Below are 15,000 nucleotides of genomic sequence, written 5' to 3'. Positions count from 1 at the left end.
AAAGAGAGAGAGAGAGAGAGAGAGAGAATCCGCATCGCGCACAGAACAAAAATTAACTGAGATTCATTCCAAAACTCCCTTGTGAAGACTTCATTTTTGTATATATCGAAAGTCCATAACAAACCATACATACACTATGCTTATAATAGGAAGTAGTCTCTTTTGCTTTTACATTAATATGAAAACTTAATTATCCCAAATAAAGCAAGGTACTGAGAAAAACAAGTCACTGTGGTCATTAAGAAAAAAAAAATGACACTAGAACACAACAGGAGTAACGGGACACAGCGATATTCTAACGTAAAGAAATCACGGGAAAAAAATTGAAAAGGAAGAATATCATACCACTACATAGGAGACTCTTCTCGAGAAACACGACTACATCTTTATTTCCCTGGCGCCCAGCTTCGTTCAAAATCTTTATTGTGGACGCGAGCGCCTGAAACAAAAGCCTACTGCAGCTGAACAGTGTAGCCTATTATATCGGCTCAGACCAATAATTAATACCGGTAGCATACTGTAAGAGATTGTTTAATATACATAAACGAGTAAAAAAAAATCCCCGAAGTTTCTTCGGCGCAATCGAGTTTTCTGTACAGCTGCTACAGCGTATAATCAAGGCCAGCGAAAACAGATCTATCTTTCGGTGGCCTCGGTATAATGCTGTATGAGCCACGGCCCGGTGGTGGCCTATCCTATATCGTTGCCAGAAGCACGATTATGACTAACTTTCACCTTAAATAAAATAAGAAAAAAATACTGAGGCTAGAGGGCTGCAATCTGGTATGTTTGATGATTGGAGGGTGGATGATCAACGTACCAATTTGCAGCCTTCTAGCCTCAGTAGTTTTTAAGATCTGAGGGCGGACAGAATAAAGTGAGGACGGACAGACAAAGCCAGCACAATAGCTTCCTTATACAGAAAACTAAAAAACGTACTTCAGTTGCCATTTTTAGTCACTTTCAGCAAAAATATTTTTCTAATATTTTTTCAAAGCACTGTCAAAGTGCTTCACTTATTTTAAAGCATATGAAAGCTTCAAATTAAACGAAGAGTCTCCACACGCGACATGAAAGAGTTTTAACCGCATAAGGAAGCCTGCAAGGGCATGGGGCTAGCAACCTCACCCCTAAAGACACGCTGAGGATTGGACGATGCTACCATTCAGGTACTACCCACTCCAAAGAGGAAAAATCTTATGGTAAATATGTGTATATATGCATATACAGTGTATATATATATACTTATATATATACATATAAATATATGTATGTATGTACGTATACAAGCACACACTTGTATACATGTCTCACGCAGCGTCGAAAGCAGAGGGAAAAGAAGTTTAAAGTTGACTGGTTGCCATGGTGTAAAAACTTGAATGCAGATGCCGGCATTGTCCAGTCAGGATCAATCACGCAACGACTCCACAAGTGAGGCTGAGAGGAGGCGGAGGAGGATGAAGAGGAGGAGGAGGGGGAGGGGGAGGGGAGGGGGAGGGGAGGGAGGGGGAAGAAGATTGCAAGAAGTAGCGAGGAGTGATGTGGAATGGTGCAAAACATGATGTAAGAAAATGAAGGAGGAGGAGGAGGAGGAGGAGGAGGAGGAGGATAGCAAGAAATAGCGAGGAGTGATACAGAATGGTGCAAAACAAGATGTAAGAAAATGGAGGAGGAGGAGGAGGAGGGGGAGGAGGAGGAGGAAGATTGCAAGAAGTAGCAAGGAGTGATACAATGGTGGAAAACAAGATGTACGAAAATTGTGACACAAAAGTGTCCTTTTCAGGGTCATGTTGTCATTGTTCTCGGATCGCTCCACAGAACGTGTACAAAATCTAAGAAATCTTTTCATTCCTTTTAATGTTGTTGGTGGGGCTGTGGGGAAGATTTTCGTGGGTCCCTCAGATTTTGGCCCACCTCCTATCAGGCACAGTATGCTTTTATACAAATTCATGGTATTCGTTGAAAGAAATGGAGCGCTTGGAAAGAATTTTATACTTTTCTTCGTCACTCAATAATAAACAACAAACAAGAAAACGCCTTAAAAGTCAGTTATTTAGAACTATACACATGATGACTAGTGCGAAACATCTATACAGCCATCGGTCTCTAAAAATCCTCTTTCTAAAATCTTCCTGACTTCCTAAATTCGGAGCAAAATCTATTAAGATTTGGTTTCACTGTCATACCATGTTTCATGTCAGCAAAGGAATGAAGATGGTACATGACCAAACAATCGTTTGATGTACCTCAGTGCCCAAAGCATGCAGCACTACAGCATAAATAACCACCATTTTCTTGTATATTGGCCAGACGCATCTAATATTCTAAACTAACTGGCGAATGTTTATAATACTAAGTTAAGCATCACACTCATTATCTTGTCTTGAAGTGGGAAACACAGAGACTCAAATTTCCTGCTCCTAAATGGAAAATCTGCAGCATCTGCAAAATTTTCGAAAAGTGAGATATGCCCATTGGGCCTGTGAAACAATACACAGTCTTGTGCTCTGTGAATGATTCTTCAACGCTTTATTTAGGGGTCCCATTTGCAGTATCTGCCAAAATCAGTAGTGGGCAAGGGAAAACTGAAGTATCTACCATTTTTCTCAGTTTTGTATTCTTGCAGATACTGCAGTCTTACATTTTAGGGCAGCGTTGCCGCCCACTCCAGACTCATAGGCTCTGCTGCAACTCTTAGGGGAGTTTTTGGAATGCCGTTGTTGGCCCTCTACCAATGAATACACAACAATTACAAACGAAATTTCTCAGATATCTGGGCTGCAGAACTAAAGAAATCTTACCATAAAAGTTTCTGAGTAAATGCTAAACTGATTAACGACCAGAATTTAAGGATATGGTGTCACATTGATATTAGTGTCCCATGTATACAGTGTATACATACATATATATATGTGTATATATGTATGTATATGTATGTATGTATACGTGTGTATGTATTTATATATATTTATATATGTACGTATATATATGTACATATATATACATACATACACTCAATAATACCTAGTGACTAATCAAAAGGCATTTACAAGCATAGGTCAAAGTTCACGACGAAGGCTCAAGCAACAGGCAAAAGTCATTAAAAACGCAAACCAACGAGGACACCTACGCACGAATTCACCCAACACAATGTAAGCAATTCTCAATAGATCGCATTACAAGAACATCTGCTTCTTGACGAGCAGCTGCAATTGTCGCCATAAAAAAAAATCACAAAAAGAAAAAAAAAATGAATAAATATTAAAATGGGACCAGGATGCGCTGGATGACGTCACGGCGTTGATAAGCGTGCGATGAGGGCTGGGAATTAACAGCTCAACCGTCATGGCACAGATGATCCCACATTCATCCACTGTTATAGATTACGGAGACAACAACTAAGGTCATGACCTAGCACAGAAAATGAACACTAATAGAACAAAATGTCTCAGTATAAATTATCTTGCGTAATAACATTGTTACAGTCTACCCCAAAAGAGAGAGAACAAATAAGGCGATGAATGGCCGTGAGAGAACCTTTAATAAGCCGTATCGTATTCTGCTGCTGTAAACAGGGCTCTCTCTCTCTCTCTCTCTCTTCTCTCTCTCTCTCTCTCTCTCTCTCTCTCTCTCTCTCTCTCTCTCCGTTACATAAAAACAGGGAACAAAAACTTTCGGGTCATTGACTTACCAGTTATTTTAAACTAATTTCACATATATATCGTCTTAATTTCAATATTTTACTTATTAATGCAGTTTCGTTTTAACTATTACTCATCATTACGACGTAATGTATGCCTGTTTACAAATACATATAATTATCTCTAACTGAGAGTCCCAGAAGTAGAGAATGAATGCATACTTTGGAAGATGAAACTATGCGCGCGCGCACGCACACACCCAAACACACCCGCATGCGTGCACACAAAAGTCAGTAACAAAAAATAAAAATTTATGACAAGCAAAATACAACTGACATTTATGGTATTCGTTTGTACTGTCTTCTAAGAGAGAGAGAGAGAGAGAGAGAGAGAGAGAGAGAGAGAGAGAGAGAGAGAGATTTAGCTTAACGAATTAACATAACGTCTAATTACAACATCAGCTGCTATAACTACAATTAGGAACTCCAATCCAAATCATCGTAGAAATTAGTAAAATAATGAGAGAGAGAGAGAGAGAGAGAGAGAGAGAGAGAGAGAGAGACTGCATAACGGCGTATTTTCTGGTACTAAAAAAATATACCCCATGTTACAGAGAGAGAGAGAGAGAGAGAGAGAGAGAGAAATACATAACGAAGCATTTTCTGGCAATAAAAAAAAGATACCCAATGTCATGGAATGACGAAAATGGAACGAGGCACGTCATTAATTCAACACCACACAGAGGTCAATCACCTACAGATGGGTATGACCACCCAACCAGCCCGCAAAAGCCTTAACCATCCATCTATACGCGATCTCTACTCTTTAAATTCCTTCCAGTGACTTTTTACATGAAGTCTGGAAATCTAGATTCTCTCAAGTCTAGGAATAGTCTTTACTTACGTCTTCCATGGCTGTAGGCAAGGGAGAAAGGAGAGACTTCCGGAGAAATAGAAGCGCGAAAGGGAAGTGTTTTAACTATGTATTCACACAGGAGGTCGAAAGCTAACTGGTCCCAGACACTCTCCCGAAGGCTGAAGCCACGGCACTGTGTGGCTCCTGCAGATGCAGAGTGTAGTGTAGTGTGTAGTGTGTGTGTTTGTGGGGGGAGAGAGGAGAGGGGGAAGATAAGGAGTGGGGGATGAGAGGAGGGGGGGAGGGAAGAACTGGGCGTGCCCAAGACCCACATTATTTGCGGTACCCCCTCCCTCCCTCCCTCCCTCCCTCGACCCATCATCCTCCCATATTTATCTATCCACACAACCACCTACCCCTTCCCCCTCCCCCCTCCCTCCCCTCCCCTGGTACTTCCAGTCGCTACTGCTTATCGCAAAACAGCCTTAACGCCGCGCTGACGTATTCGTCAACGTCAGCGAATCTTCCTAAAAACCTGTTTCCATTCCTCAAGGACTCCATAGAATAAGTTAAAGAACCCCCTTTAAACATTTAAAGACCCCCAGGGCATCGCTCGGACCCCAGAGAAGAGTTTAAAGACGCCCCCTTTAAACATTTAAAGACCCAAAGGCAGAGCGTAACCCGATCACCTGACGTACCTCTAGTTTTTAACCCCGAAAGCGTAACGTGCCGTTAGGCGCTTGGTAACAAAATTAGATTCTTTTCGACGTAACCTAAAGATAACCGCGGGGCGTTTAAGATCGCGATCTTCGTAGACTACGTCAGAAAACGTCACAGAAACAGTACAAGTTGATTAACATTCACATCTCGCTGGCGTCGGGGAAAATGCAGAGTGTGGGTTTCTGGGAGACGTGGCATCGTTTGAGCCGCCCGACCTTAGCGGGCCAATGGGAGACCAGCTTTGGCCCGGCGGAAGCCGCCCAATTCCCCCAGCCAGTCTCCGTGTCACCACCACCACCCGGCCTGACCACTGCAAAAAAAAAAAAAAAATCCCTCACAGTAGCCCGATTGCAGTAGAGTAAACAGTCTCGCCAGATGCATATATAGGCACCCCCCTCAAAATAAAAACAATAAAGACCAAGAGAATATTATTAAGTTGGTAAATGACTCACGCCGACGCGACGAGGAGAAAATCGTTGTCTATTCGGCAACAAGGACTGTTTTCGGCGAGCAAAGGCCGAGATCGCCGACTTAGACGAATCCGCAGTGCTGGGGTCTGTCCTTCCTTCCGCTTTAAGTCTTATGCAACATAGTGCGATAGGGGAGGCCTTTTTTCCTTACCCTTATCTTAGAGAGAGAGAGAGAGAGAGAGAGAGAGAGAGAGAGAGAGAGAGAGAGAGAGAGAGCAGCTTACTTTCCTTATCCTTATCTTAGCATCAGAGATAAGAGTGTGCTGGGGGAAGCTTTTATTTTTCCTACCCTGAGAGAGAGAGAGAGAGAGAGAGAGAGAGAGAGAGAGAGAGAGAGAGAGAGAGAGAGAGAGAGAGAGAGAGAGAGCAAGCGGGGTTTCTTGCCTATCTTTATCTCAGCAACAGAGATAAAAGTGTGATAGGAGAGTGTTTTTTTACCCATATCTTAGGGAGAGAGAGAGAGAGAGAGAGAGAGAGAGAGAGAGAGAGAGAGAGAGAGAGAGAGAGAGAGAGAAAGCGGCCTTATTGCTTTATCCTTCTTAGCAACAAAGATCAGAGAGACAACTGCTTGACTTATGACTTCAATAAACGGAATTTTCTCGGAAGACAAAAGACCGCATTAACAAAAAAGCAGTGAAATAAATAAATAAAAAAAGTAAGTAAAGTGTTACCGAGGGCATAGCCAATATTTCGGGAAGTTCATGGCCCGCCCTGGCCAATAAAGTAGATACGTGACGGGCACAGAAGGAACTTTAATCAACAAAAATGGTAATAAACAGCCGCCATCATCATCATCATCACCTCTTATGGTAAATATTATATTCACTCCATCAAGGATGATGATAATAATAATAATAATAATAATAATAATAATAATAATAATAATAATAATAATAATATTGTCTTATTGTAAATATATTCACTCCATCAAGGGCAATAATAATAATAATAATAATAATAATAATAATAATAATAATAATAATAATAATAATAATAATGGTAAGCAGTATTATGCATACATTATAATAATACTCTAATTATTGCAGCAACTATATTTATTATTACACTAGAAGTAGAATAGTAGCCTTTATCATATTTATATGTACACAAGGTCGCTCTCTTAATAATAATAATAATAATAATAATAATAATAATAATAATAATAATAATAATAATAATGGTAAGCAGTATTATGCATATATTATAAAAATACTCTAATTATTACTGCAACTATATTTATTATTACACCAGAAGCAGTACATCAGCCTGAAATTACATCTACTCAAGGTCGTTTTCTGTAAAACAAATGACGTTTTACAGAACAATGACAAGGGTCTCAAAAAACAAAAGAATTATGTTATGCTCTGATGTGCTTCGTGACAGCGCCCTCCTTTTCTAAACAATAAAAACGCCTATAACATACATATTCAACCGCGATGAAAAGGGTTATAATAATAATAATAATAATAATAATAATAATAATAATAATAATAATAATAATAATAATACTGAAACAACCCAATGATGCTCTCTGCTCAATTCCCCGATGTCCCTTTGTACAGCGAAAACCATGTGTGAAATTGAAGGCTGATTATTGTAGGGATTAATAAACGATTAGGAATTTAGATAAATATTAAATTTCCTTTTAAAAATTCCAACATTCGTATACATAACGCTGCTAGGAAGATTATTTCATTTATACATTACAGTGACTGGAACAACTATTAACATGGAATGCCACTGGTTGTTAAAAATACAAACACACGCACACACATACACACACACACACACACACACACACACACACCAAACCATGAAATTGAGGTGACTGATTATTGTAGGGATTAATAAACGATTAGGAATTTAGATAAATATTAAATTTCCTTTTAAAAATTCCAGCATTCGTATACATAACGCTGCTAGGAAGATTGTTCATTATACATTACAGTGACTGGAACAACTGTTAACATGGAATGTGCCACTGTGGTTGTTAAAAATACAAACACACACACACACACACACACACACACACACACACACATATATATATATATATATATATATATATATATATATATATATATATTATATATGTATATGTAAATTATATATCATATATAGTCTATAACATATATATATATATATATATATAGCATATATATATATATATATATATATATATATATATAGTCTAACTGTGAATTAACATTACATGAACTGAAACCAAACAGTTCATTAAGCCAGTAGTCTGATCTTTAGCTGAACAGGTGACCTCCAACAAAGTCCAGACACTTTAAGCACATGTCCGCATGAATATCACTGAGGCAGGGCGTGGGGCTGGCAACCTCATCCCAAAAACTTTTACTAATGCGCATAATGGGGAAAAATGTGCAAGTCAAATTGTTCGTCATTCATCCCATCTAAGAGAAGATTTTCATTGGAGTCAATGTTACTCTGAATGACTTTGACTTTTACAAAGACAATTCCAAAAATAGCGATGCGGTTTTACGCTGGCTAGTCGACGAACCATAAATATACAAGAGGCAAATATTGCCAAAGATGGTCGATGCTGAATTTTACAAACGCAATCGCGCCATGACACATAAGTGGATAAGTGGCGGAACTTTACAATTAATAATATTAATCATAGTCAGAACATACAATCACAGTATATTAAGGGTCTGAACTATCATACACACACACACACACACACACACACACACACACACACACACATATATATATATATATATATATATATATATATATATATATATATATACTGTATATATGCACATATATATATACACATATACATGCATACATATATTATATATGTATGTATGTCTGTATGCATGTATGAACGTATACTTGTGCTCGGGCCTGTCATCTTGAATGTAGGTGTATGTGTATACAACCACACACACACAGTACTGTTCCCTTCAAAGATAAAAGTCTCTTTTACTGTACAAAATATTGTATACGAGTATTAGGGCTATAAAACAAGGAGATGGCAATAAGTTCCTCAGATAAGAAGTTGGGTAAAGAGGAAGTTGTCCTCCACGTAGCTATCACTTGCGCTTATATTCTCCCAAGAAGACAGGAGGTGTGGTCTGGGAGAGAGAGAGAGAGAGAGAGAGAGAGAGAGAGAGAGAGAGAGAGAGAGAGAGAGAGGAGAGGAGAGAGAGAGCTATTTATTGGAGAGATGGAAAACAATCCATGAGAGAGAGAGAGAGGAGAGAGAGAGAGAGAGAGAGAGAGAGAGAGAGAGAGAGAGAGAGAGAGAGAGAGTTATTTATTCATTTGAGAAATGGAAAGGGCAATCCATAAGAGAGAGAGAGAGAGAGAGAGAGAGAGAGAGAGAGAGAGAGAGAGAGGGAGAGAGAGAGAGCTATTTATTCATTTGAGAAATGGAAAAGGGCAATCCAAGAGAGAGAGAGAGAGAGGAGAGAGAGAGAGAGAGAGAGAGAGAGAGAGAGAGAGAGAGAGAGAGAGAGAGAGAGGTAGGAGCTATTCATTGAGAGATGGAAAACAAAGCCATGGACAAGAGAGAGAGAGAGAGAGAGAGAGCTATTCATTGGGAGAGATGGAAAACAAGACAAAGAGAGAGGACAAAGAGAGAGAGAGAGAGAGAGAGAGAGAGAGAGAGAGAGAGAGAGAGAGAGAGCGAGTTATCCATAAGACACAGGGAGAGAGCAAAACCATACATTATCATTTCAATGAACTTATGTTCTCATGACTCAGCGGCCATACTGGATATCGTCTGCAGTGGGAGAAAGTGAGAGATGATGCGGAGGAATGGATGGTTGCAATGCAGTCTGTCTCAAGATAAGATATAATAAATATCAATAAAAATGATGTTTCTAGTCTGAGAACCTTATCAAATATTTATCTCAAGCGGGTATTCTATTTTTCAGTTATTCCAGGTAAATAAAAAAAATATTGTTTAAACTCTGAAAAATGCATTATATAAACAACACAAACAGTCGCCTAAATCGGGTTACTGATTTTTCAGTCAAATAAGATAAATAATTAAAAGGGGTTTGTCACAAATTCTCAGTAAAAAATACCATATAAGAATACCAACGTATAAGATTTTTTTGTCATGAAGTAAAACACTTTTTTTATAAAGTGACCTCGATGGGGCGGCCGTCCAGGTCAAACTAGGTCACTGGAAGAAAAGTGCGCAACCATAAATAGTCTCCATTTATAAAATCATAAAGTCAAGCCTCTTGGAAACAGACGGGCTAAATCATTTAGGAAACAAGAGGAAGGCAGAAAATTCCAAATTCGGAATGTGAATGGTGTTTTGACTGATCAAGCCGTTTGATCCTTAAGCTCACAACTTCCACAATATAACCATTTGGTTTCAAAGAATGACTTGCAAAAAGGGGCACATTATTATTATTATTATTATTATTATTATTATTATTATTATTATTATTATTATTATTATTATCTGAAAGATGAACCCTATTCATATCGAAGAAGCCCACCCTAGGCCACTGACTTGAAATTCAAGCTTCCAAAAAGAATATGGTGTTCATTAGGAAGAAGTAAGAGGAAGTAAATACTGTAGCAATGAAATGTCATGATCCAAAGAGATTTTCACCAATATCTGCAGTTTTTCATCAATATAAAATACGAATATTTTTGCCAATTTCCCCTTAAATCTTTTATGAGACCTGAACGGCATCAAATACAGCAGCAATGGAATGTCATGCTCTGGTTCCCAACCTTTTCGCCCCCATCACCCCTTTCGCCATGTCAGAAGGTCATCCCCAGACGCCCCCAAAATTGTCTGCCTCGAAAGATGCATTCCAAATAATATGCAACAAAATACAAACACAACCACACAAGCGGAGGTATCTACCAGTAACAACAGTAGTACTGAGAGAGAGAGAGAGAGAGAGAGAGAGAGAGAGAGAGAGAGAGAGAGAGAGAGAGAGAGAGAGAGAGACGTCTGACAAAAATCTAAATGTGTCAATCACTAAATTACCTAGTATCTTATATATATGAAGAGGTATCTTTAAAATCTAAATGAGAGAGAGAGAGAGAGAGAGAGAGAGAGAGAGAGAGAGAGAGAGAGAGACGTAGATGTTTAAAATCCACTTTCAAATTACTCTAAATTATCTTATATATATGAAGAGGTATCTATCATTATCAATAGTGGTAAAGAGAGAGAGAGAGAGAGAGAGAGAGAGAGAGAGAGAGAGAGAGAGAGAGAGAGACAGACAGATAAGCTTTAGAATCTAAATGTATCAAACCCACTTTCAAACGATCTCGATTCATTATCGTTTCAGAGTAATAAGCGCCCGCCGGTAAAATCTAGCATTCGCCGAAGCATTAAGTATAATGAGATGGAATAAACCCGGTGTAACAAATGGGAAATTAAATCTCTTAATAAGAGATGAATATTATCATTCCGGAATTCTAATTCATGTAATTGGGGGCTTTCAGATAAGAACGATGGGTCGGGAAGAAACTGATAACGATATTCATGCAAAAGGTTATTTCAACTGTGTTGACCTCAGCAATGGTGTACAGTGTAGCATACCAGATCAATATTTTGTGTGTGTGTGTGTGTGTGTGTATGTACGTATGGATATGTAATCGACACAATTTTATATATATACACACACAAATACATAAGCATATATATATATATATATATATATATATATATATATATATATATATATAAAATATATATTTGTCTTTATACATATATATATATATATATATATATATATATATATATATATATATATATATATATATATATATATATAATATATTATACATATCTGTGTGCATGCGTCTGTGCATGGACCTCATGGTATCATAATCTATAGCATACTCGCCTCACTAACGAATCAAGTTATAAGCCAAAAGCAGATCTACGGATATAAACAATAAATAATATACCTGGTAGTCAGTCGACTGTACAGGATGAAAACCATCGATAGTGAAGGGTAAGAGGATAGCAACCTATCCATAAACAACTAAGTGAGACTGAGGAGAGTGACACATACTGCAGCCATCTCTCTCTCTCTCTCTCTCTCTCTCTCTCTCTCTCTCTCTATATATATATATATATATATATATATATATATATATATATAAGTATGTGTTTATATATATATATATTATAAACACAGATATATATATATATATATATATATATGTATCTGTTTGTGTATCTCACATATGTATGTATATATATGTATGTATAAATACATATATATGTTTTCTATATATGTATATATATATAATATATATATATCACACAAACACAAACACGCACACACGTACATATATATGTATATATATACATGGCAGGTATATATATATATATACACATATGTATAATGTATAAATATTTATATATACAATATATATATATATATATATATATATATATATATATATATATATATAAACACATAATCAAATAGCTTTCCACAGTGCAATACGAATTGAAAACAAACCTTCTTTGAAAACCCAAGCTACGTCACGTCTAAAGAAAATCGACCATTTGCCCTTTCCATTAAAATTAGCCACATATGGTCATAAAACAACAAATGATATACAGTAAAACAACACAATATAAACAGTAAAAGCAACCACATAAAATACAAAAAAACATCGTAACCAGTGCATCCCTGCAATTCGCTGATAATGACAACATCCCAAAATACTTCCGGTTTCAATATCTCTCTATTCAGCCTCAGGGGATTGTGAGGGGCCAATCACCTCCCGTTTGTCATTTTTCGGATAACTTGGAATTCATTCCCCTATGCTAGCATTCATTTCACCGTTTCTCAACACGGTGGAATATGTCCGTTTTTCCCACGTATAGATAGACGAAAATTAATTGGTAAGTGAACGGTGGACAGATTCTGATGTGCTATACAAAATGTAATTTATAAGAAATTTCCTTCCGTGTGGATGTAATTTTATTGACTCAATAGAGACACGAAAAATTCATTGCCTCAACGCTGGGATTCAGATGTGCTATACGAAGAAATGCAATTAATTTCCTTCCGTATGGATATAAAGTCATTAAAGTTTAAGGATCTGAAGTTTAACAGATAAGTAAGGATCTGAAGTTTAATATTAAAATAATCCCCTGCGCAAGCAACTTATCAAAAATCCACTCAAGGCACCTAAAAGAATATTTGGTTATAACAATGTTTCAAACATCCATGCACACTAACATATTCGAATAACATTCTCAATGATTTTCTTCAAAATGTTATATAACAAAGTCCGCCTTTCAATGCACACAGATTTTTAACAGTTATGAAATAACTTTTTCTTATAAACCTTTTGTTTTTGTGACGCAATAGCCGTTACTTTAATTTTGGATCAATGAACAAAACATGTTGGTTATTTGGGTTTAAGTTCAGCCCAAGTTGCTAAACTTTGCCGGGAGGCTTTCTCTTTAGCGTAGCCTTACAAGAGAGAGAGAGAGAGAGAGAGAGAGAGAGAGAGAGAGAGAGCTACAATAATACATATTACAAAAATTTTTGGAAACGAGAAATAAACGTGGAAATAATGGCAGCGCCATTTGGGTTACTATGGAAACTTTTGCAAGTATTCAGTGAATTTCGATACATGAAGATATTTTTTCATATAAACTGCATACACACACACACACATATATATATATATATATATATATATATATATATATATATATATATATATATATATATATATAATCATTTCCTACTTGATACCTAATAACTCTCACGCAATTTTAGCGTAATTACATAACAAAACGTCGCATTCACCTAACGTAACAAGGGCACTCGTATCTACTATAATCTCAGATAAAAAAAAAAAAAAAAAAAAACGACCATTAACAGACGCGCCCTGATTAAGCTCCGGCGAAAATGTAGTTTCCAGTGACGCTAATTCAGTAGGAATTTCAACGAAGCGCTTCGCATTATACAGTAATAGGTTCTTTAAAATTGTTCAGAATTTTTTATGGAATTATTTAACCTTCATTTTTTTTTTATGGAATTATTTACCATTATCTTTAATTGTAGAAAATGGTATTTATTTTATGTCTACACATTATCTTCATAAAATACACACATACATACATACATGCATACGAATATATATATATACATGGGTTTTATGTATAACCTTGTATACACAGAAAATGTATTTTATAATATACGTCATGTACATGCCCTTCTCGGACCCGGTTCACAACTATCTGAGATACTTCTAGGTCAACACAATGGACACACACATATATGTATATCCGTGAGTTCTATAGAGGAACGTCAAACTTCCTCCAGACTACTATTTTTGCTATATATAAAAACTATTTTAAATATAAGTATTATATAATACTTGTATTTAAAAATAATTACCTAGGTATAAGGTATATAATAATGATGATATCATAATTTTTACTTTGAAATTTTATAAGTAATAAAATGGTCGATATATAATACTATATATACGCAAATATATCGAAACCAATGGGAACCATGTGTGATTTGTGAACTGAATTGTGTGTCTACTAATATACTAATAATTGATATAGCCTAACTGATCACTTTTTCCTTTTATTCCTAATTATTTATAACTCCTCCTCCTCCTCCTCATTACGTTATCATCTTCATCATTATCTTCACCTCATCACCATCATCATTATTATTAATATTATTGTTATTATAAATATAATAATTATTATTATTATTATTATTATATTTTTATTATTATTATTATTATTATTATAATAATACTAAAGAAACTTAAAGGGCAAATAAAATAAAAGCAAGTATCCATAAACAGAGTGCCCGTATGTGAAGCAAAAAAATAAAAATAAAAAGAACTAAAAATAGCTTCCTCGCAGTACTCATAAAGACCACTACAGCGGTTTAATATTTCCGTGTTGAAAGGAGTCGAGTAGAATACCGTCCTCTATACAAGCTCTTCAGAGTTCCGTGATTGGCGCGTCTCTGGTGGCCAGAGAGTTGCCAGGTGATCTCACAAGGATTCCAAGAGGTCACAAATGCATTTATATTTATCACTATACCTTATTTACCTAGCAAATATTCCGAACAGCTCATTTAACCCGCATGGACACCTTGTGACGGCAGTATTCGTATAAATCAATCATTCAACTTATGGGCGACGTGTCTGAAATCTCGACGTTAAATTAATACCTAACGTATGTCGATTATAATAATAAAATGATAATAACATCATCAATGTCTTGAGAAAATATACCCGATTCCTAATTTATCAACTAACACTAATACTAACTGTCGAATCAACAGGTAATA

General features: G+C 36.4%; 1 protein-coding gene across 33 annotated transcripts in view; it reads right to left on the bottom strand.

Annotated features, from left to right (window-relative positions):
* Nucleotides 1-15,000, bottom strand: part of CRMP (Collapsin Response Mediator Protein) — a 189,679-nt gene that overhangs the window by 117,087 nt on the left and 57,592 nt on the right. The window contains exon 1 of one of the 33 annotated variants that reach the window (XM_067096572.1): nucleotides 4,545-4,738. The exons of 30 other annotated variants lie outside the window; for them this stretch is intronic. In XM_067096572.1, coding sequence (XP_066952673.1) covers nucleotides 4,545-4,553 — 9 coding nt within the window. In that variant the 5' untranslated portion in view covers nucleotides 4,554-4,738. Of the gene's footprint in view, nucleotides 1-4,544; nucleotides 4,739-15,000 lie in introns of those variants that run through there. 2 more of the 33 variants (XM_067096571.1, XM_067096569.1) reach the window with 2 other exon arrangements.

This window comes from Macrobrachium rosenbergii, chromosome 53 (genome assembly GCF_040412425.1).
Source record: "Macrobrachium rosenbergii isolate ZJJX-2024 chromosome 53, ASM4041242v1, whole genome shotgun sequence".
Classification (NCBI taxonomy): Eukaryota; Metazoa; Arthropoda; class Malacostraca; order Decapoda; family Palaemonidae; genus Macrobrachium; species Macrobrachium rosenbergii.
Note: the sequence above shows the minus strand (reverse complement) of the source record. Positions and strands in the feature narration are given on the sequence as shown.